Source organism: Lycium ferocissimum, chromosome 5 (assembly GCF_029784015.1).
Source record: "Lycium ferocissimum isolate CSIRO_LF1 chromosome 5, AGI_CSIRO_Lferr_CH_V1, whole genome shotgun sequence".
In the NCBI taxonomy this organism is placed as follows: Eukaryota; Viridiplantae; Streptophyta; class Magnoliopsida; order Solanales; family Solanaceae; genus Lycium; species Lycium ferocissimum.
Genome location: NC_081346.1, coordinates 64,253,295 through 64,274,329, shown reverse-complemented (window position 1 = coordinate 64,274,329; position 21,035 = coordinate 64,253,295). Strand labels below are relative to the sequence as shown.

Here is a 21,035-nt window from a genome sequence, read left to right as displayed (position 1 = left end):
TATAGATACAAATCAAGTAGTAAACTCTAGTCCTAACCTATATGGAAAACTAAACAAGCTGTAAAATACATACAAATACACGCTAAATTGATCTTTGAGTTGATGCCTGGCTTGGACTTGGTCTCAACCTGTTCTCAAAACATCCAACAATTGATGCTAAGTTGGCGCCTAGCCTCAACTTGGCAAAATAAATATTGCTAATTAACAAGCCATAAAGAAAATGACCATAATCTAAAAATACTAAGTCATGCTAAAATAATCGTACATGACACCTAATAAACGTAACATGAAAGATGGGTTTCACAGAAATATGACTTTTGTAGTGAAATATTGTTATAGAGAATGCTTGTTGTAAAGAGATCTGCCTGTATTAATTTCTCATTGAATTGAAAAAGAAAGAGAAACTTAATTGGTGAATCATGATGTTAGATTCATTTTGTGTTTTTAAGGTAGGGGAAAATATTAGTAGTGATGATTTAGCAAGGCAAGAGATTTGACTTTAAAATGGGTGATGTAAGCACATAAGTCATCTTTGTTATTGTTCTCCCTACTAGTATGTAAGAAACAAGTAAGCACTTAGCTAATATTTTTGGATACCGTTTTTAAGCATCTTGCAGTAGCATTATTTTTATAAGAATGGGAGTCATAATGCAAACACAACTGACAAAAGTTGTAGTCGTGTGACAAGAAGTTTCAACTGTGTTATAGAAACTTTTTATATAACGGAAAGCGTGGTTTAAATTTTGTCAAAAGTAACAAGTCCAAATCTCAGACATTTCTCTATTATTTTAGTATTTAAATTTATGGCTTTGCTATTGCAGGAACAAAAGATAACAGTGCGTACAATAGGTTCAAAATCTTAACTTAGGATTACCATTTCACCCAACACTTAAACCATGGATTGTGTTAGCATAATGAGTTTAATTTGGATTCATTGAATTGAAATCATAATTAAACATGCTCTATTTTACTGAAAATATGATTTTTCGACGAAGTTTCCATTTGTTTTTGTAAGATAATCTCAAGTTGAAGGCCCACCGGCTAATATGACATGGTAAGAAACTTTTTTATACTCCTATAATTTTTCATTACATAGAAACAAATACTATAAATATTACATAGAGACAAATACTATAAATATTCCTACTACTCACGGAAAAATATATTTAAAAATCACTAATTGACACCTGAAACTTAATGCAAACTGACTCTCAACATGGAGGCTGGAGCACCAATCTAAAGGTAAATCTTACTCCCACGGAGGATGCATATTAACCGATCATAATTAAGTAAAAGGTTTTAAAGGTAAATCTTACTCCCACGGAGGATGCATATTAACCGATCATAATTAAGTAAAAAGTTTTATCTGAAAATACATATCATGTATTTATTGATTTGATATAAACATGTGTCGATATCCCAATCTACATAAATAAAAGTTCAACTACAACCACATATTTTAAGACTTGTCTTATTAAAAGTCTTCGGTCAATATACGGACATTAAAGTAGAAAAATGACTTGTCAAAGAAGAAAAATTTGTGTTTGCTTGGTTACAAAGACACTTCCTTTCCCTCTATAAAGGATGACCATAATTCAAGAGATCAGAACCAACAAACAGAATTCCAAAACATAGTAAAGCAAAAAACATAGAACCAAAGTTGTGAGATGGCAGAAGTAAAGTTGCTTGGTGTTTGGTATAGCCCTTTTAGTCATAGAGTTGAGTGGGCTCTACAGATTAAGGGAGTGAAATATGAATACATAGAAGAAGATCTACAAAATAAGAGCTCTCTACTTCTTGAATCTAATCCCATTGACAAAAAAATCCCAGTGCTAATTCACAATGGCAAGGCCATTTGTGAGTCAATGGTAATTGTTGAGTACATTGATGAGACCTTCGAAGGTCCTTCCATCTTGCCTAAAGACCCTTATGAACGAGCTATAGCTCGTTTTTGGATTAAATTTTTTGAAGATAAGGTATGTTCTTTTTTATGCTATATAGTTCAATGAATTGGAAACATGCTTTAATCATATCAGTACATTTAATTTAGGTAGTGCGTTTTCTATGATTTTTTAATCATGTCAATGTAGGGGATTTCTAGTACTACTTTTGGGTGTGTTCGGTACGGAGGAAAATATTTTCCGCGGAAAATGTTTTCCTGAAAAAAGTGTTCTTCGAAAATATGTTCAGTTGGGTAGTGGAAAATAAGTAATTTCTTACTTATTTTCTCATGTTCGGTTGGTTGATAAAAAATATTTTTGGGAAAATACCCACCCAAGCCCCACTAACTCCACCCCAACCCCACACCCACCCCACACCACGCCCACCCCTACCACCCCCCACCACCCCCAACCAAATCCTGCCGCCACCCTCGAACACACTTCATCTTCACTAACCCTACCCCACACCACCGCTCCACCCAACCCTCCCACCCACCCCCTCACAAATTTTCTATTTCATATATTTTATTTTGCTTTTATAAAAAATGGAAAATTTTTCTTACCCACCTCCACCCTCCCCACTACCACAACCACCCACCCCACTTGCCCCCACCCCCTAACTACAACCCATCCCACACCAAATTTAATCATGCAAATCAAAAAAAATATGGAGGGGTGGTGGGTGTGAAAAATAAAAATAAAAACTTCTTTTTAGGTAAAAAATTAATTATTTTTTTGGGGGGTGGGGGGGGGGGGGGGGGGGGATCAGTGGTGTAGGAAACATAAAAAAATTAAAAACGTTTTCTTTTAAAAAAAAAAACTTGGGAGGGTGGGGGGGGGGTGATTGGTGAAATGACACTCGTGGGACTTGTTTTCCCTACTTTTATTAGGGAAGTCATTTTCCTCATTTTTAAGGAACTTGTTTTCCTAAAGAAAATATTTTTCAAATTTTTTTACTGAAACGAACATGAGAAAATGTTTTCCTCCATACTGAACACACCCTTTATCTCAATTATGTGACTGATTCATTTTTAGTTTGTCCCAAAAAGATGATTCCTTTTTATGTTTAAGAATAATCTAATTAACTTTAAACTTCTTATTTTACGCTTAATGATCTGATTTATAGCTACAGAATTTTCTATGACATATTATAGAGCACAAAAATTCGAAAGTCTTTCTTTCTCTCTTAAGCTCTGTGTAGTCAAAGACTCTTAGATAAATTAGAATGCAGGGAGTAATTTTTACTATCATTATTATTTTGTATAATATTGGACTAATATGAGGTCAAATAAATTGACACAATCAGTTAAAATTTATATAACTGACTATAACTTGCTTAGAATTGAAGTTTATTGTTGTAGTAGCATATTCCTATATGCAGAATTGAGTAAACTTTTGTTGAAATTCAAGTTTTTGAGTATTTTAATTTTGTAGGGGCAAGCAGTGGGGAAAACTTTCTTTCTCAAAGGAGAGGATCAAGAGAAAGGTAAAGAGGAACTTTGTGAAATGCTGAAAATTCTTGATAATGAGCTCAAGGATAAGAAGTTCTTTGTGGGTGACAAATTTGGATTTGCTGATATTGGTGCAAATGTATTGGGACTTTGGCTGGGAGTTTTTGAAGAAATAACTGGAGTTGTTTTGGCAAAAAGAGAAAAATATCCAAATTTTTGTCCATGGAGAGATGAATATATTAACTGCACCCAAAACAAGAAATATTTACCTCCAAGAGATGAGTTGCTTGACAAATTCAAAAGTCGCTTCCAAGCTGCTCAAGCTGCAGCTGTTGCATCTGCTGCCAAATGAACACTTTATTTCATCATTGAAGTTTCAAGTTTTTTTCTGCAATAAAAATAAAGGTGGATTTTAGGGTGAGTTTTATCGATTTAATTGAGTAATTGTATTGCCCTTGACTATGTATACATAAAAATAATTAAAATTATATGACATTCACTCCGAATCTACTGACTTTAGGCCTTGAATTTGGTTTTAATTTTTTTTAAAATATAATCACTCATTGAAGCTGGGTGTGCTTTTATTCCATGAAGGCAAACATAAGGATGAGGACTAGGGCTTGACCTCCATTACAAAAGAAGGATGAAAAACATCCTTGAGCATATAGGGCATTGACTGGTGTGCCGTACACCAATTCCTCCCCTTCTATTAACACTTAACTAACAAAAAAATTAGTCTTATAATATCTTATCCTAAAACTAGGCAATTGGCTCTTGTCTAGATGAAATGGTCCCTTTGCCTCTCTAGGTTGATTCTGAAAACACTACAAGAAAAGTGCTGATTACATGGGGATTTTTGCAAATATGAAATCCGATGAAAAAACCTTCATGGGTAATTATTACCTGCGAATTTATAAATTCCCCAGATAAATTATCTGGGGATTATAATCCCCATGTAATTTGGTTAGCTGCGGATATTTTTGCGAAATGAAATCAATGGAAAAACCTTCGTGGATAATTATTACCTGCGAATTTATAAATTCCCCAGATAAATTATCTGGGGATTATAATCCGCAGGTACGTTATTTGCAGATTTATTTGCGATAAATACAAAAGAATTTGTAAGATTTTCTAAGCAAAAATTCGTCTAAAAACAAACTTTCCTGCGGATTTCTGTAGGAAATATTCGCAAGTAATTCCCCATGAAGATTCCTAAGTAAATCCGTAGGAAATTTGGAGGATAAAATTCGTGAGTAAAATTTATGGAAATATTCCGCAAGAAGATTCCTAGGAGAAACCCTAGGTAAATCCGCAAGAAGACATGTTCGCAAGAAAAATCCCATGAAACCTTCGCATCTACATCCCATGGAAATCCCCAAGTAATAATCCGCATGTAAATCGGTAGGTAAATATCATAGTTAGACAAAAATTTAGTCAATCACCCCAAGAAAATCCCTAAGTAATAATTTTTTCACAAAAAAATCTCAAAGTAATATTCGCATGAAATTCTCATGTAATATTTGTTTTTGCAGGTAAATCCCTACATAAAATTTATGAGGTTCAAAATATTTTCTACAAAATCCCCAGGTAGTTTCTACATTTTTAAAATGCCATTTTTTTAAAATTCTAGATTATATTCTACTATACAATTCAACAATATCTATCATATTCGCCATTCTGCATAAGTCTAATATAAATCATTATAACAAAAAAAACATAATTCATAACATCCATGTCAATAGTGTATAATTCTGAAATGAAAAAAAGAATCTCAAATTTGAATCCTAAATAGTACTATCAACTATCTCAATCCTGATTATCGTCCCTTTCATTCACGTCTCAGAGTCAGAATCACTTGCATCCACATTATCAGAGTCATCACCACTTTCATCCACATTATCAGAGTCATCATCACTTTCATTCTCATAGCCTTGATTGTCTTCTTGAGATGAACGCTCATGAGATGATGCGTTGTATACATGCTTCTTCAACAAGTCTAATTCTTTCCTCATACTCTTATTTTTGCGTCGTTCTTCCCGCAACTTAGCATACAAGTCAGCATTGGAAGCATGTACCTGGGATTTAATCATCTCATCAATTTCTCCCGCTAAAGCCGATGTTGATTGCTTATGTGCTTTTACAGATCGACCCAACAAGCCAAGACCTGCAACTCTTCCTTTTTTCTTTCCACCAACAAATTGCACCCAGATATCCATTTCACTTAATTGAGAAGATTGGCTAGCTGAATTAGTGTCTCCTTCCGCAACAGATGCACTTTGAGAAGCTGATAATTCTTGTTTCTTTCTTTCAAAATTATTCTGCATCAAAACAAGTTATTTTAGACCATATGTAATGCTTCATGTTTATGCCTACTGATCAAGTACCCAAGTACATAGCACCTAAGTTTTCACTGCCCAATTCCCCCTTCCTTTGCCTCCATTTGAGTTTTTTCATACATCAACTGTTGATAGAAAAATCACTCCAATTTGATTTCTTCCTATCCAACTCATTTCTTGCATCAGAAAACTAGGTACGAGTTACTCTCGAAAATCTAAAATAACTTAACAGTATAAAATTATGTAAGAAAAAGAAACACAACAAATAAATTATAAATGAAGAAATGAAAATGTAAACAATCAGATCTTGAAAATTTTAAAACTGGAAAAAAAAAGTGATGATAAAGAGAGAAAAAATCAGACCTTCGACAATGCGCTAGTATTGTTTGCTTCTACTCAAATTTCTCTATTTTATGATGTCTCTTTCAAGAATATCCACAATTCTGATCCTTATTTCAATGGAATTTCTTTAAAGTTGTTTTAAAAAAAAAAAAAAAAGAGCTTTAAACCTTAAAGTTTAAGCCAACAGTGAGAACAAGACACATACAATGAGAATATATAAAAAGAATAAAAGTAAAGGCAGTAATGTGTTAATCTTTGCAGTTGAACATATAACAGGAAAAGTAACACCTTTATTAAAAAATTGAACATATAACAACAAAAGCACTCAGTCTAGAAATAAGAAGAGCCGCATTACAACATACAATAAAGGTAAGTTGACTGAATTTCTTGCTATTGTTATTAAACAGAAAATTATGCAACTATAAAAATTAAATTATATCAGCTAATATAGGTATATTAACAAGACTTTCTACCTAACAATTAAAAAGAGAAAAGAAAGGTCATCAGCAAGTTCTTAACAAAAACAAGGCCTGGAATTATTATGGTTTGAAGTTGATAGAAACTAATGGACCTATATGCAACAAGAAACTGTAAATATGTAATATCAAGGTCCAAATATCATATGTTAAATTGAGTTCTTTGCATACAGTAGATTTCTCCTTCAATGAGTAAGGATAACTATTCCAGATGCACCATATAACATAGTAACTAACCTAATAAAGAACCAAGGAGCAACTACTAGTTGTCTAAAGGTTCCATTAATACTTGACATTTTGCGATATTGAATTGCAAATATAACCAAAGCTAATAAGCAATTTAGATAATTTACTTTTGATAGAGGCAAGTTAAGATATGAGTATATACAAGTGCAGGCATGACCTTAGATATGTTAAAGAATGCACACAAGAGTTGCAAAGAACAAAAGGGCTAGGAGGTTTTCTGGGGGGTGGGGGGAGGAGGAGGGGCTGGAGAGAGGGAGAAAGAGAGAAGTCATAGTACAAAACCTTGTCATAAGAAAATGCATTCTCGCGAAGAATATACCTAGAAACAATGAGATCTGATAATACAACAAATGCCTTTGGTTCGATGAGAACAGCAAAAGATTATCACACCTTTACTAATGTGTTAATGTTTGCAATCTCATGTACGTGCAGCATAACAAAAAAAGAATTTTGTACGTTTCATCCTTTCCGGCATTGGCATTCATCTAAGGAAAAACAATATGTTTCTACGTTATTAACGAAAAAGCCACACGTGAACCACCTTTAAAATTTTAAAGTTAGAGCTTCTACTACAACGCATACTTAAAATAATTGATACTCCGGAAACGCAAAAGCACAATTGAAACAGATTGCAGAAAATGACTATGATTTTCTTCATGATCTAGACTACAAAAACTAAGGTGTATTTCAAACTTTACCAAGTTTACTAGAATCGCAACCTTACCCAAAGATACTTAATCGATAAAAAAATAAATAGAGAAACTAATTTTATCTACTAAAAAATACGGTGAATAAACACTTACAAAAGTAGCTTCAGCTTTCTCATTTACCCAATTTTTATCATTTTTCTTGCGATGGGTGTAGAAATGAAAGTCTGAAATTGAAGGATCTTTTCCAGTAGCTTATTTCTATAATCAAAGAAAGAATTTATGTTATCAACGCTGAATGTGATATTATTTTCTTGAAAGAAATATATTTAAACTGACTTATAGTTACCATTGTCTTATAGATGACTCGATGAGGTATGCAACCACCTATATGAAGTGATGCACCAGCATTTGAATCACGATTCTTCTTGTTTTGTTCGGACTTTTCCTTGAATGCAGCAGACTCCCAATGCTCCTTCATCTCCTTGAATACAGCATCCCCCATTCAATGTGGCTTCACATTCAAGTTTTTCCTAACATCTTGAAAAAGTTGGCTCATCTTTGCAGCTCCCCTTTTCTCAAAATTGCACCGTATAGCATGATTATAGTGAGGGAGCCATCTAAATTTCTTCTGCACATATCAAACGAAAACTGCATTAGTCATACAATCTCACACCACCTGTATTTGAACATGAACCTAATTATAAATTTCCTCCCCTTGAATTCCTCAAACCACATACCGCGAGTAGATTCCGGGAGCTTCTTCCAAGAAGGTTTAGCCAACTCAAATTTACTACGAATGCAACTAGCAATACCTTCAATAACTGGCTTGTGAGGATCAAACCTACATAAAATACAGTAGTTATCAAACATATATACACACACACACATATATTACAAGTTAGTACTATTTACCCATCCACTTCAGGTATAATCCATATTCGCTGATCATCGTCTCCATTGCCAACCGTACTACACGAGGTGGCTGGAGTCATATTGGTCGGTTATGACATCAACGGATCAGTTTCTTGATTTATTTGGGACTGATTAGATTGAGGTTGAGATTCAATGTTATTAGGTTGCAATCGATTAATTTCAAGATTAGGTTGAGGCAAAGTAGACTCGTTTACATGAAGTGGACCAATATGAGAATACAGGGGTCGTGATGGGATTATGGGAGGCACAAAATTAGTGTTATGAGGTTGGGAACGATTGACATCAACACTAGGTTGACGCAAGGAAGGCTCATTGACACAAAAAGGACCAGTATGAGATAAGAGGGGTTGTGATAGAATTATGGGAGGCACAAAATTAGTGTTATGAGGCTGGAAACGATTGACTTTTGACACTAGGTTGATGCAAAGAAGAGTCATTGACATGAAGTGGACCAGTTTGAGATGGGAGAGGTCGTGAAGGGATAATGGCAGGCAATTGAACTGTTTGCCGCTTTATTGCACATGTCTTTCTTTTACTTGATTTTCCTTTTTTACCATTAGATTGTCCATCTCTTTTAGACCCTCTCTCCCTTTATAAAAATCATTCTTGTTTCTTATAAATTCATGATTGAAAGGAAAGAATTGGCAGTTACAATCAAACCAAGTAATTTTCCTTCCATATTTCAAACTGAAAGCTTTTGATTGTTCTATGCAAATTGGGCATGCTAATTTACCTGCTGTACTCCACCCTGATAACATGCCATAAGCAGGAAAATCATTAATTGTCCACATCAATGCAGCTCGCATAAGAAAATTTTGCTTCTTGGACACGTTATAAGTTAGTGCACCATCCTTCCATCATTGTTGCAACTCATCTATTAACGGTTGAAGATACACATCAATTTTTTTCTTGGGATTATGAGGACCTAGAATGATCAATGTTAAGAACATATATGGGGCAGTCATACAAATATCAGGAGGAAGATTGTAGGGAATAACAATCACCGGCCAACAAGAGTATGGTGATGCTGATTGGCTATAAGGAGTAAAGCCATCAGAATAGAGACCGAGCCTAACATTCATAGGCTCCACAGTAAAATCTGGATAAGTTCGGTCGAAATGTTTCCATGCTTCTCCATCCAAAGGGTGGCACAACACACCTTCTTCCCTACGATTTTCATTGTGCCACCTCATGTGCTCCGCAGATCTCATCGAAGCATATAGTCGTTGAAGATGAGGAATAAGTGGCAGGTAATGCATTGTCTTGTGCGGAACCTTTTTGTTACCCTTCATGCGCACACGTTCTTTATAGCAAGGTTGTTTACAAAACTTACATTTTGTCATCTCTTTATTAGCCTTGTAATACAACATACATCCATTAATACAACAATCAATTTTTTGACTAGTTAGACCAAGTCTTGACACTAGCTTCTTCGGCCAGTAGTAATCAAGAGGTATCTTACTATCTTGATGACTTGTATCCTTCATTAATTGAGCCATTGCATTAAAAAAACGATGGGACATATTGTACTCAGATTTAATACTTATCATTCTGACTGCCACAGACAACTCTGATTATTTACATCCGGGCCATAAAGGTTCCTTAGCTGAATTCAACATTTTGTAAAATCTGGTAGCATCCATATTCGGAGACTCTTCTAAATTGGGTTCAACTTGATGCTTCAACTCTACACTAGCAACATCATAAACCATACCTTGATACCTGTTTACATGTTCATAGTCTTCCCCTAGAATGTTACTTTGACGGCTTGAGGGTATGTCAAAGCTACAACCTTGATGACTACTTGAAGCACCTGAATACACATGTTCATTCAAATTAATTGAAGGTGCTTCCTCTCCAATACCAATATCCTGGTGTGAACTCTTTTTGAAAAACATGCACATAAATTTCATCCGGTGTCAAGTGCTTCATATTTTTACAAAGCTTACAAGGACACCTTATGACTTTTTCGGACAAATACTTCGCTTGACTACAAGAAAATTTAAGAAACTCATCCATGCCACTTATAAATTCATCTGTATATGCCACTCGACCTGGAAGAAGTCTATTTTTCCATCCATTTTCGATGCTAGGGAACTTTCATGTCACGACCCGCCTAGAGGGCCGTGACGGGTACCCGGAGCTGACCACCGAGCACCACACATAATACTACTATCGTCTTAACCTGTACACATATAAACTCCATAAAGCATTTACACACATATATATGCATAAGCCCTCGCAGCAGGAAAAGAATAATGTACAAAATATACATCGAGGGTCACATTACATCTGCTACCCACATACGAGTATCTACGAGCCTCTAACGGAAATACTGGAATCATAATGACGGGACAAGCCCCCGCCGTGCCCAAGTATGTACACGAAAGAATATATATCAGAGACTGCACCTCGTGCCACGAAAGTGCCTCGCACGAGTTGGTCGACTCTAGGAAGCTGGGTCGTCCCCCTGTCTACCTGTGGGCATGAGCACAGCATCCAATAAGAAAAAGGATGTCAGTACGAACAATGTACTGAGTATGTAAGGCATGCATCATAAAATAACAATAGAACAAGAAGATAAAGTAAAGATAAGAAGATAACTGGTGACTGCTTGCCTCTTAAGGCGGAACGATGCATGCATACTCGTAAAATATCATATCATGTAGTGCTGCGGAACGTGCAGCCCGATCCATATATCAATATATTACCGTAGAACGTACGGCCCGATCCATCACCCATATAGCCCGCGTCCGGGCATCCCGTGTCCGGGATGATATCATAATATGCCAGCTGATCAGCGGGCTATGCGTCTATAGTGCCTCACCTTTCCCCATGTCCCCTATATACATATCTATATATATCATATATACATATAATATACGTAGCATGCATGAGAGCCCAAATAAAAGTGCGCTCTCTCGGAGTGACGTAAGGTCGTAAACCTCCGAGTACATTATGACATCATTATCAATGTTAGGTCTCACTTGAATGATCCACGACATGAACTGGGGCCATATGTTATATAGCTCAGACATAAGCTGAAGCCATATGCTTTATAGCTCACTCAGTCACGTCACGAAATCATCTAGAACCTTAAGCTTGAAAATCTCGAGGATTAGAGTCATCGTGAGATTCTTTAGAAGCTATAGACTTCTGGTATTTCTAGGAGTAAAAGGATTATGGGCAAAACATAGGAATCATGCCTTGAAAGAAAAAGGGGATAGCCTTACATACCTTTGTATCTCCTTAACGACGTCGACTAAAAGCTTCCTTCCGACTTACGATTCTACATACAAAGGGGTTCGTACAAGGTTAGATTGTTGAAGGTATACTTAAGCTTAAACTAAAGCGGATAAGGCTAACGAGAATTGGGCAGCATTTCGTTGTTTCGACAACTTTCCCTCATATAACAAAACAGCTCCCAAACAATACAACGACATCCATAATATCACACCATTATTTGCACACTTAAGCTCATATTCCATACTTGTTTCTAATACAAATTCTTCAACTACTCAACACCCTTACTAATATGAAATAATTGTAATACTCACCTTTGGTTATGTAGAGATGGTCTTTGGATGAGAACACTTCACTTGAGAAGAACTCCACTTCAATACCAAAGAGATTCTCAACTTCTATCTACCCTTGGGAAGCACTCACACCCTTAATTCTACTAACTTTTGGTGTTTGATCCTTGATTTCCCTTCTTGGATATGTATTAAGGTGTTATGGGGAAAGTTCTAGAGGTTTAAAGAGTGTTGGAGAAATGAGAAGTGAGAAAAAGAAGAGAAAACCGTGCCTATATAAAAACACACTCGGACCCGACCCGAAATATACGATCCACTATACGGACCGTACAATTTATACGGTCCGTACATTGGACCGTATGTTTCCTCCAGAGAGCCACCCTTCACTGGAAAGGTTCTACGGATCGTGTAAAATATACGGTCCATATATATGACCGTATAATCCCCAGTTTTTTCGATTTCGTTCTCGTCGCTTCGTTTGATCTCGAATCCTTATGGAACCTTCTTGGTACTCGTGTAACGCATCCTTAACGGTCTAATGGACATTATAACTCATCCTCAAGACCTTACTAAATATTCGTTAGTTCAACACCCATGAAATCCTTCCCAAACATAACTTGTACTCCATTTCCTTGACAAACCTGATTTCACCAAGTCCTATGACTTAAAAACCTTATCGTATATACATTAAGGCTGCTAATCACCCTCTCGTAGTCGTGAAGGTATCGTGTCCGACTTAACTGACGTTAGTCTATTCCCGACGCAACGACATGAAATTGTCGAGGTGTAACATTCTCCCCCCCTTAAGCACATTCGTCCTCGATTGTTAAATTCTCGGGGATCCTACAAAAATTTTGCCAGAGTTTTTCCTGTAATTTGGCACTACCATCCTGTCACAGCAACCCAGAATAACATCGCCACACAGGGCTACAACATCAACAATAAGAAATATGGCCACACACGACCCAGAAGTAACAAAGTAAAATATTTCATACCTGAGAACACTGATGTATCTTGAGTCTCCTCTGGGGGTGGAAATAGATGCGGATATTTAATCTTCATAGCTTCTTCTGCTTCCCAAGTCTTCTCCTCTCTGTTATCATTCCTCCATAAGACTTTGACCGAAGCGACCTCTTTATTTCTAAGCTTCCGCACTTGCCTATCTAGTATAGCAACAGGAACTTCTTCACAGGTCAATTTTTCAGTGACTTGAATGTCGCTTGCAGGTACTATTTTGGTCGAATCTCCAACGCATTTACGAAGCATCGATACATGGAAGACTGGATGAATTGAATTCAGCTCTGAGGGTAAGTCCAGCTCGTAAGCTACTTGGCCCACTCTGCGTACAACCTTGTAGGGGCCAATGTATCGAGGACTAAGCTTACCTTTCTTACCAAATCTCATTATCCCCTTCATTGGCGATACTTTCAAATATACCCAGTCATTGACCTGAAATTCCAAATTCCTACGGTGATTGTCCGCATAAGACTTTTGGGGGCTTTGAGCTGTCACCAACCGATCTTGGATAAGCTTAATCTTCTCAATTGCTTGTTGGATCAATTCTGGGCCTATTAATTGTGTCTCTCCCACTTCAAACCATCCAATAGGCGACCTGCACTTCCTCATTATAAAGCTTCATAAGGAGCCATACGAATCTTGGTATGATAGCGCTGTTGTTATAGGCAAATTCAATAAGTGGCAAATGATCCTCCCAATTACCGCCAAAGTCCAACGCACAAGCTCGCAACATGTCTTCTAAGGTTTGAATAGTGCGTTCAGCTTGCCCATCAGTTTGTGGATGGAATGCAGTGCTAAATTTCACTTGAGTGCCCAATCCTTCCTGAAAGGATTTTCGAATTTAAGCATTGTGAATTGTGCTCCTACTGTCCGATAATAATAGATATAGGAATGCCATGAAGCCGCACTATCTCTTTGAGATACAATCTAGCATAGTCTTCTCAAGAATATGTAGATACGACAGGTAGAAAATGTGCTGATTTCGTGAGCCTTTCAACAATCACCCAAATGGAGTCTTACTTATGCCGAGAACGAGGTAATCCAACAACAAAATCCATATTAATCGCCTCCCATTTCCAGTTTGGAATTTCCATTTCTTGTAAGAGCCCTGCTGGTTTCTGGTGCTCAATTTTTACCTGTTGACAGTTTGGACATTAAGCCACAAACTCGGCTATATCTCTCTTCATTCCTTCCCACTAATACATTAACTTAAGATCATGGTACATTTTCGTCGCTCCCAGATGAACGGAATAACAGGAGTAATGAGCTTTTTTCCGAGAATACGACGACGAAGTCCGATAATATCCGGAACACATAACTTTCGTGTACCCGAGAACCCATCTGCTGAGACTTCAAATGGTGACTTCTCTTTTTGGAAATGTACACCTCTGTAATACTTCAATTTGAGATCCTCGTATTGACGCTCTTTTACTTCTGTGTCCGGGGATGAAGCGGCTAGGTTAAGCACAGTAACTCCTGTGTTGCCCGAATCCATTAAACGAACTCCTCAGCTAGCCAGTTGGTGGAGCTGACGAGCTAATTCCTTCCTTTCTGGCGGAACGTCACTTCGACTACCCATGGACTTACGGCTAAGAGCGTCAGCTACCACATTTGCTTTACCAAGATGGTATAGAATATTTGCGTCATAATCCTTCAATAGCTCCAACCATCGCCTCTGACGTAGATTTAATTCCTTTTGCTTAAAAATATATTGAAGACTTTTGTGATCTGTGTAGATGTCCACATGGACACCGTACAAGTAATGCCTCTATATTTTTAGAGCGTGAATGACCGCAGCCAACTCAAGGTCATGGGTCGGATAATTCTTCTCATGCTTTCGCAGCTGTCTGGAAGCATAGGCAATGACCTTACCATGCTGCATCAATACACAACCTAACCCGACACCGAGGCATCACAATACACCATATAACCTTCGATCCTTACGGAAGTGTCGGGACCAGGGCTAAAGTCAACTTTGTTTTCGGCTCGAAAGCTCCGCTCACAAGCATCGTCCACCGAAATTTAGCGGTTCGTGTTAACTTCGTCACGGTCTTTGAAATAGAGGAAAACCCTTCCACAAATCTCCTGTAATACCCTGTCAATCCTAGAAAACTACGGACTTCTGTTAGTGTTGTAGGCCTTGGCCAAGTTTTCACAGCTTCGATCTTTTAGGTGTCAACCCGAATACCATCGGATGAGATGATGTGGCCCATAAAAGTTACAGAGTTCAACCAGAATTCACATTTTGAAAATTTAGCATATAATTTGCGAGCCCGAACAATCCCAAAGATAGTACGCAAATGTTCTGCATGCTCTCCCTCTGATTTAGAATATACCAGAATGTCATCGATGAATACAATTATAAATAAATCCAGGAATGGTCTGAACACATCATTCATCAGGTTCATGAACACTGCTGGAGCGTTAGTCAACCCAAACGACATCACCCGAAATTCATAATGACCATATCTAGTCCTAAAAGCCGTCTTCGGAATGTCTTCTTCTTTGACTCTCACTTGATGGTATCCTGACCTCAGATCTATCTTGGAAAACCACTTGGCTCTTTGCAGTTGATCAAATAAATCGTCGATCCTCGGAAGTGGATATTTATTCTTTATTGTCACCCTGTTCAACTGCCTATAATCGATTCACATCCGCAGGGATCCATCTTTCTTTCTTACGAATAAGACGGTGCTCCCCATGGTGATGAATCGGGCCTAATAAACCCCTTCTCGAGTAAATCTTTCAACTGTTCTTTTAATTCTTTCAGTTCTGCAGGAGCCATTCTATAGGGAGGAATAGATATTGGCACGGTGTCCGGCAATACATCGATAGTGAATTCAATCTCCCGTTCTGGCGGAAGACGGGGAAGCTCGTCCGGAAATACATCTGGAAACTTGTTCACTACCGGAACGGATTGAAGAGTCGGCGGCTTTGCTTCCGTATCATGGACTCGAACTAGATGATAAATATAGCCCTTGGCAATCATCTTCCTTGCCTTGAGGTAGGAAATAAACCTGCCTCTTAGAGATGCAGTGTTACCTTTCCACTCTAAAACTGGTCCTCCGGGAAATTGGAACCGGACCACCTTGGCCCTACAATCTACATTTGCATAGCAAGAAGCTAACCAGTCCATGCCCATAATAATGTCGAAATCCAGCATTTCCAATTCAATCAAATTAGCTACGGTGTGTCGGCCACACACTACAACTATGCGGCCACATAGACTTGCACGGCTAGTGCGGGTCGCCAATTGAGTGGACACTTCAAAAGGTTTGATTGGCTCGGGTCTTATCCCGATCGACCGACGATATGAGGTAATATATGACAAGGTAGAGCCGGATCAATTAATGCATAAACATCATAAGAAGATCTTGTCAATATACCGTCACTGACGTCGAGAGGTCTCCGGATCTTGCCGTCCGGTCAATGCATAAATGCGGTTCGGGGACCGCTCGAACTAGAGGCTCCTCCTCTTTGCCTCGCCCGGCCCGCCGGAACACAGAAAGCCCGACCTACGGAGCGCGCACGGACGACGAAGAACCTGGCCGTCGAACACCGTAGGCCGGACCTCGTCTCGGCCGGCTCCCGATGGACAATCACGCGTCATGTGGCCAACTTGACCACGGGCGTAGCAAGCATCCAGGAGCCTCGGCGACACCGGCCCGAATGTAACTTACCACGTTGGGCCTTGCAGGTGGTACCGGCGGTCTCCTGCGGCTAGAATCACCACGATCGGGAACCGAAGCTCTCGAGCACGACTCGGCCCGAGAATAAATAGGACGATCAAACTTTCGGCCCCGGCGAGAGGTGCACTAGATGTGGTGGCACGGATATCGGAATCACTGCGCCCCCGGCCTTCTCTCGTACTCACTTTGCTAGCACCGGCCCCGATCTAGTCTCTTCTGTGTCCCCTGTCTGTGTCTTTCTCTCTCTGTCACATTTGTTGTTGCTCCTCCAGATTCTGGGCATGCGCTTGAATACGCGAGATATCTATTCCTTCCAGTAGCGAGGCTGTCAAACAATCTTTAAATAAGTGTGGCCCTAAGCCTCTCACAAATTGGTGTACCCGGTCTCCCATATCTGCTACCATGGCCGGAGCGTATCTAGCCAACGAATTGAACCGGAGACTATATTCCCGGGCACTCATATTTCCTTGCTTAAGATTCAGAAATCTATCTACGCGAGCCCGACGAACCTCAGGTGGCAAATAATGCCGAATAAAAGCATCCACAAACTCTTGCCATTTTGGGGGAGGTGCATTTTCCCCTCTTGAAGAAATCCAGTTATTATACCATAAAACAGCTACGTCCCGGGGTCTATACGAAGCCAACTCCAAGGACTCGGTATCAGAAGCATGAATAATTCTCAACGTCCTCAATACCTCGTCAATAAAGCCCTGTGGGTCTTCATCCAGTTTCGACCCGAAAAATGCCGGAGGATTTAAGCTCGTGAAATCACGGGCTCGGGCACTAGTCGCCTATCACTTGAACCCGCTCTGCCCCGAGCACGCGCGCGGCAACTAAGCGAGTCGGCAAGCGAACGGCATCTCGTAAGTCCCGATGTGGAGCAATAGGGAAGAAGGCTGGAGCCTCTCATGCTCTGCTCCGTCACGGAGGGATAGGAGTGGGAGTGGGCGTGCGAGGAGTAGCACTCGAGCCTCGCCGTGTCCCGACTAAATTTGAAGGTTCTCGGCTGGTGCCTTCCCCGGCGGCATTCAATATTGTGCGGATTTTCTCCTTTTTTGTCGGCATCGCCGAAATCATAACGCACAATTAGAATAAAGGAAACCTTACATTATGGCTCTATCGCACGATCTATGAAAAGAAAGGCGGTCATTATTCCTTAATGCCCCGCAGCCTCTCGTTTATAAGTGTGGCACGCTTCACACTCATAAACAAGACTCTACCGAACACGGCTTGTAGACACACCCTAGGACGAAACCGCTCTGATACCACTTTTGTCACGACCCGCCTAGAGAGCCGTGACGGGTACCCGGAGCTGACCACCGAGCACCACACATAATACTACTATCGTCTTAACCTCTACACATATAAACTCCATAAAGCATGTACACACACATATATGCATAAGCCCTCGCGGCAGTAAAAGAATAATGTACAAAATATACATCGAGGGTCACATCACATACGTTACCCACGTACGAGTATCACGAGCCTCACAACGGAAATCCGGAATCATAATGACGGGACAAGACCCCGCCGTGCCCAAGTATGTACACGAAAGAATATATATCAGAGACTGCACCTCCGGTCTATGGAAGTGCCTCTGCACGAGTTGGTACGATTCCTGGAAGGCTCGGGTCATCCCTGTCTGTGGGTATGAGCACGGCATCCAAAAAAATAAAAAAGATGTCGGTACGTCTCTCTCTGCGAGTATGTAAAGCATGCGTCATAAAATAACAATAGAACAAGAAGATAAAGTAAAGATAAAGAAGATAAACTGGTGGGCTTGCCTCTTGGGTGGAACCATGCATGCATACTCGTAAAATATCATATCATGTAGTGCTGCGGAACGTGCAGCCCGATCTATATATCATCATATATCAATATATTGCCGTGGAACGTACGGCCCAATCCATCACCCATATAGCCCGCGTCCGGGCATCCCGCGTCCGGGATGATATCATAATATGCCAGCTGATCAGGGGAGCTATGCGTCTATAGCGCCTCACCTTTCCCCATGTCCCCTATATACATATCTATATATATCATATATACATATAATATACGTAGCATGCATGAGAGCCTAAATAGAAGTGCGCTCTCTTGGAGTGTCGTAAGGTCATAAACCTCCGAGTATATTATGACATCATTACCAATGTTAGGTCTCACCTTGAATGATCCACGACATGAACTGGGGCCATATGTTATATAGCTCAGACATAAGGCGAAGCCATATGCTTTATAGCTCGCTCGATCACGTCACGAAATCATCTAGAACCTTAAGCTTGAAAATCTCGAGGATTAGAGTCATCGTGAGATTCTTTAAGCTATAGACTTACGGTATTTCTAGGAGTAAAAGGATTATGGGCAAAACATAGGAATCATGCCTTGAAAGAAAAAGGGGATAGCCTTACATACCTTTGTATCTCCTTAACGACGTCGACTAAAAGCTTCCTTCCGACTTACGATTCTACATACAAAGGGGGTTCGTACAAGGTTAGATTGTTGAAAGTATACTTAAGCTTAAACTAAAGCGGATAAGGCTAACGAGAATTGGGCGGCATTTCGTTGTTTCGACAACTTTCCCTCATATAACAAAACGGCTCCCAAACAATACAACGACATCCATAATATCACACCATTATTTGCACACTAAGCTCGTATTCCATACTTGTTTCTAATACAAATTCTTCAACTACTCAACACCCTTACTAATATGAAATAATTGTAATACTCAACTCAAGTTATGTAGAGATGGTCTTTGGACGAGAACACTTCTACTCGAGAAGAACTCCCTTCAATACCAAAGAGATTCTCAACTTCTATCTACCCTTGCGGGGAAAGACTCACACCCTTAATTCTACTAACTTTTGGTGTTTGATCCTTGATTTCCTTCTTGGATATGTATTAAGGTGTTATGGGGAAAGTTAAGAGGTTTAAAAGAGTGTTGGAGAAATGAGAAGTGAAAAAGAAGAGAAAACCGTGCCTATATAAAAACACACTCGGACCCGACCCGAAATATACGATCCACTATACGGACCGTACAATTTATACGGTCCGTACATTGGGACCGTATGTTTCCTCCGGCAACCACCCTTCCCGGAAAGGTTCTACGGATCGTGTAAAATATACGGTCCATATATATGACCGTATAATCCCCTTTTTTGATTTCGTTCTCGTCGTTTGTTTGATCTCGAATCTTTATGGAACCTTCTTGGTACTGTATATGCATCCTTAACGGTCTAATGGACATTATAACTCATCCTCAAGACCTTACTAAATATTCGTTAGTTCAACACCCATGAAATCCTTCCCAAACATAACTTGTACTCCGTTTCCTTGGACAACCCGATTTTACCAAGTCTATGACTTAATAACCTTATCGTATATACATTAAGGCCGCTAATCACCCTCTTGTAGTCGTGAAGGTCTCGTGTCGACTTTCCGACGTTAGTCTATTCCCAACCCTTTAGGCTTATGAAATTGCCGGGGTGTAACATTTCATTTGCTAAACCAAACGATAAACATATTTAAACACATAAATATTAGTAGCATTTAAATACTAGTTGATCTCTCACATACTTGAGACATTTTGACATCTTCCGAAAATGTCTAAATTTAGCTATATTCCGGAAACTCATATTCATCTAACGTCTTCGGTCTTAAATAGAAAAAGTAATAACTTTATATTCCATTAGACTATCTTGTCTTAATTGAAGCACTAGTTCCAGTTTCTACATTCTAATCCAGTAACCAAAGAACAGGAAGAACCCCATCACTTTTTCTTCTTCTTCTTATTTCGCAATCATTCTCGTCTATCTATCAAACACATATGTTGTGATGTAAATACATAACATAGGAAGTGGAATTTAGGAAGGAGGGGGGGGGGGGGGGAATGGGTTACACATATTTTAGCTTCTTTAAAATATAAAGGTCTATAATTCTAATAAAATGCAGGAATCCAAACAATAAGATATTGTTACTGGAAGAATATCTTTTTTAAATAAGGCTTTCTTCTTGCTTACGGTCTCTAAGCACAGATTGAAGATCATGTCAATTGTTCGACTAGAATTCTTTCCAAACTAATCCATAAAGGGGAAAATTTAACGACCCATTAGAGAAAAGAAGAGAAAACGGATGTCAATTTTGCAAAATTAGAGAACCACACAGAGCATATATTTGCAATAAACTAACGTATAAATTCCACCAACTCTATTAACCTAAAATATCAAAAATTATAAAGTTTGCATGCTAACCTCTACTCTGATTTCCGGGTAGATCCGCAAGCAAAAATTATAATAGTGCTCTGTTTTTCATCAAAGTGTTTAGGGGAAGGGTTTGGGTGTGTGAGAAGATGGAGGGTTTAATTTTGGAGGGAAGTTATTTGAGTATAGGCATTAATGAGATGAGTGTATGGGGGGAACT

General features: G+C 38.9%; 2 protein-coding genes across 4 annotated transcripts; one reads left to right on the top strand and one right to left on the bottom strand.

Moving 5' to 3' along the window:
* The first annotated feature begins 1,562 nt into the window (after positions 1 to 1,562).
* Positions 1,563 to 3,905, top strand: LOC132057061 (probable glutathione S-transferase). Its single transcript, XM_059449503.1, has 2 exons — positions 1,563 to 1,976; positions 3,375 to 3,905. Exons 1-2 carry the CDS (start codon positions 1,668 to 1,670, stop codon positions 3,741 to 3,743), a joined length of 678 nt encoding a protein of 225 aa, XP_059305486.1. The 5' UTR covers positions 1,563 to 1,667; the 3' UTR covers positions 3,744 to 3,905.
* Positions 3,906 to 5,073: 1,168 nt separating this feature from the next.
* On the bottom strand, positions 5,074 to 21,035 carry LOC132057060 (uncharacterized). Of its 3 annotated transcripts, XM_059449501.1 has the most exons (4): positions 20,867 to 21,034; positions 8,354 to 9,122; positions 7,788 to 8,282; positions 5,074 to 5,709 (listed from the first exon to the last, which is right to left on the bottom strand). In XM_059449501.1, the coding sequence occupies exons 3-4, from the start codon at positions 7,941 to 7,943 to the stop codon at positions 5,224 to 5,226; spliced, it is 642 nt and encodes a 213-aa protein (XP_059305484.1). In that variant the 5' UTR covers positions 7,944 to 8,282; positions 8,354 to 9,122; positions 20,867 to 21,034; the 3' UTR covers positions 5,074 to 5,223. The 3 variants fall into 3 exon arrangements, with proteins under 3 accessions (XP_059305484.1, XP_059305485.1, XP_059305483.1); XM_059449502.1 differs by lacking the exon at positions 8,354 to 9,122 and having other exon boundaries at positions 7,788 to 8,069; positions 20,867 to 21,035; XM_059449500.1 differs by lacking the exon at positions 8,354 to 9,122.

What these genes read in the sequence shown, in the direction of transcription:
- LOC132057061 (XM_059449503.1), top strand. Translation starts at nt 1,668, where the DNA reads ATGGCAGAAGTAAAGTTGCTTGGTGTTTGGTATAGCCCTTTTAGTCAT. An exon ending in TTAAATTTTTTGAAGATAAG is followed by an intron (nt 1,977 to 3,374) that starts GTATGTTCTTTT and finishes TTAATTTTGTAG; the next exon opens with GGGCAAGCAGTGGGGAAAAC.
- LOC132057060 (XM_059449502.1), bottom strand. Translation starts at nt 7,943, where the DNA reads ATGGGGGATGCTGTATTCAAGGAGATGAAGGAGCATTGGGAGTCTGCT. An exon ending in GAGTCATCTATAAGACAATG is followed by an intron (nt 5,710 to 7,787) that starts GTAACTATAAGT and finishes GTTTTGATGCAG; the next exon opens with AATAATTTTGAAAGAAAGAA.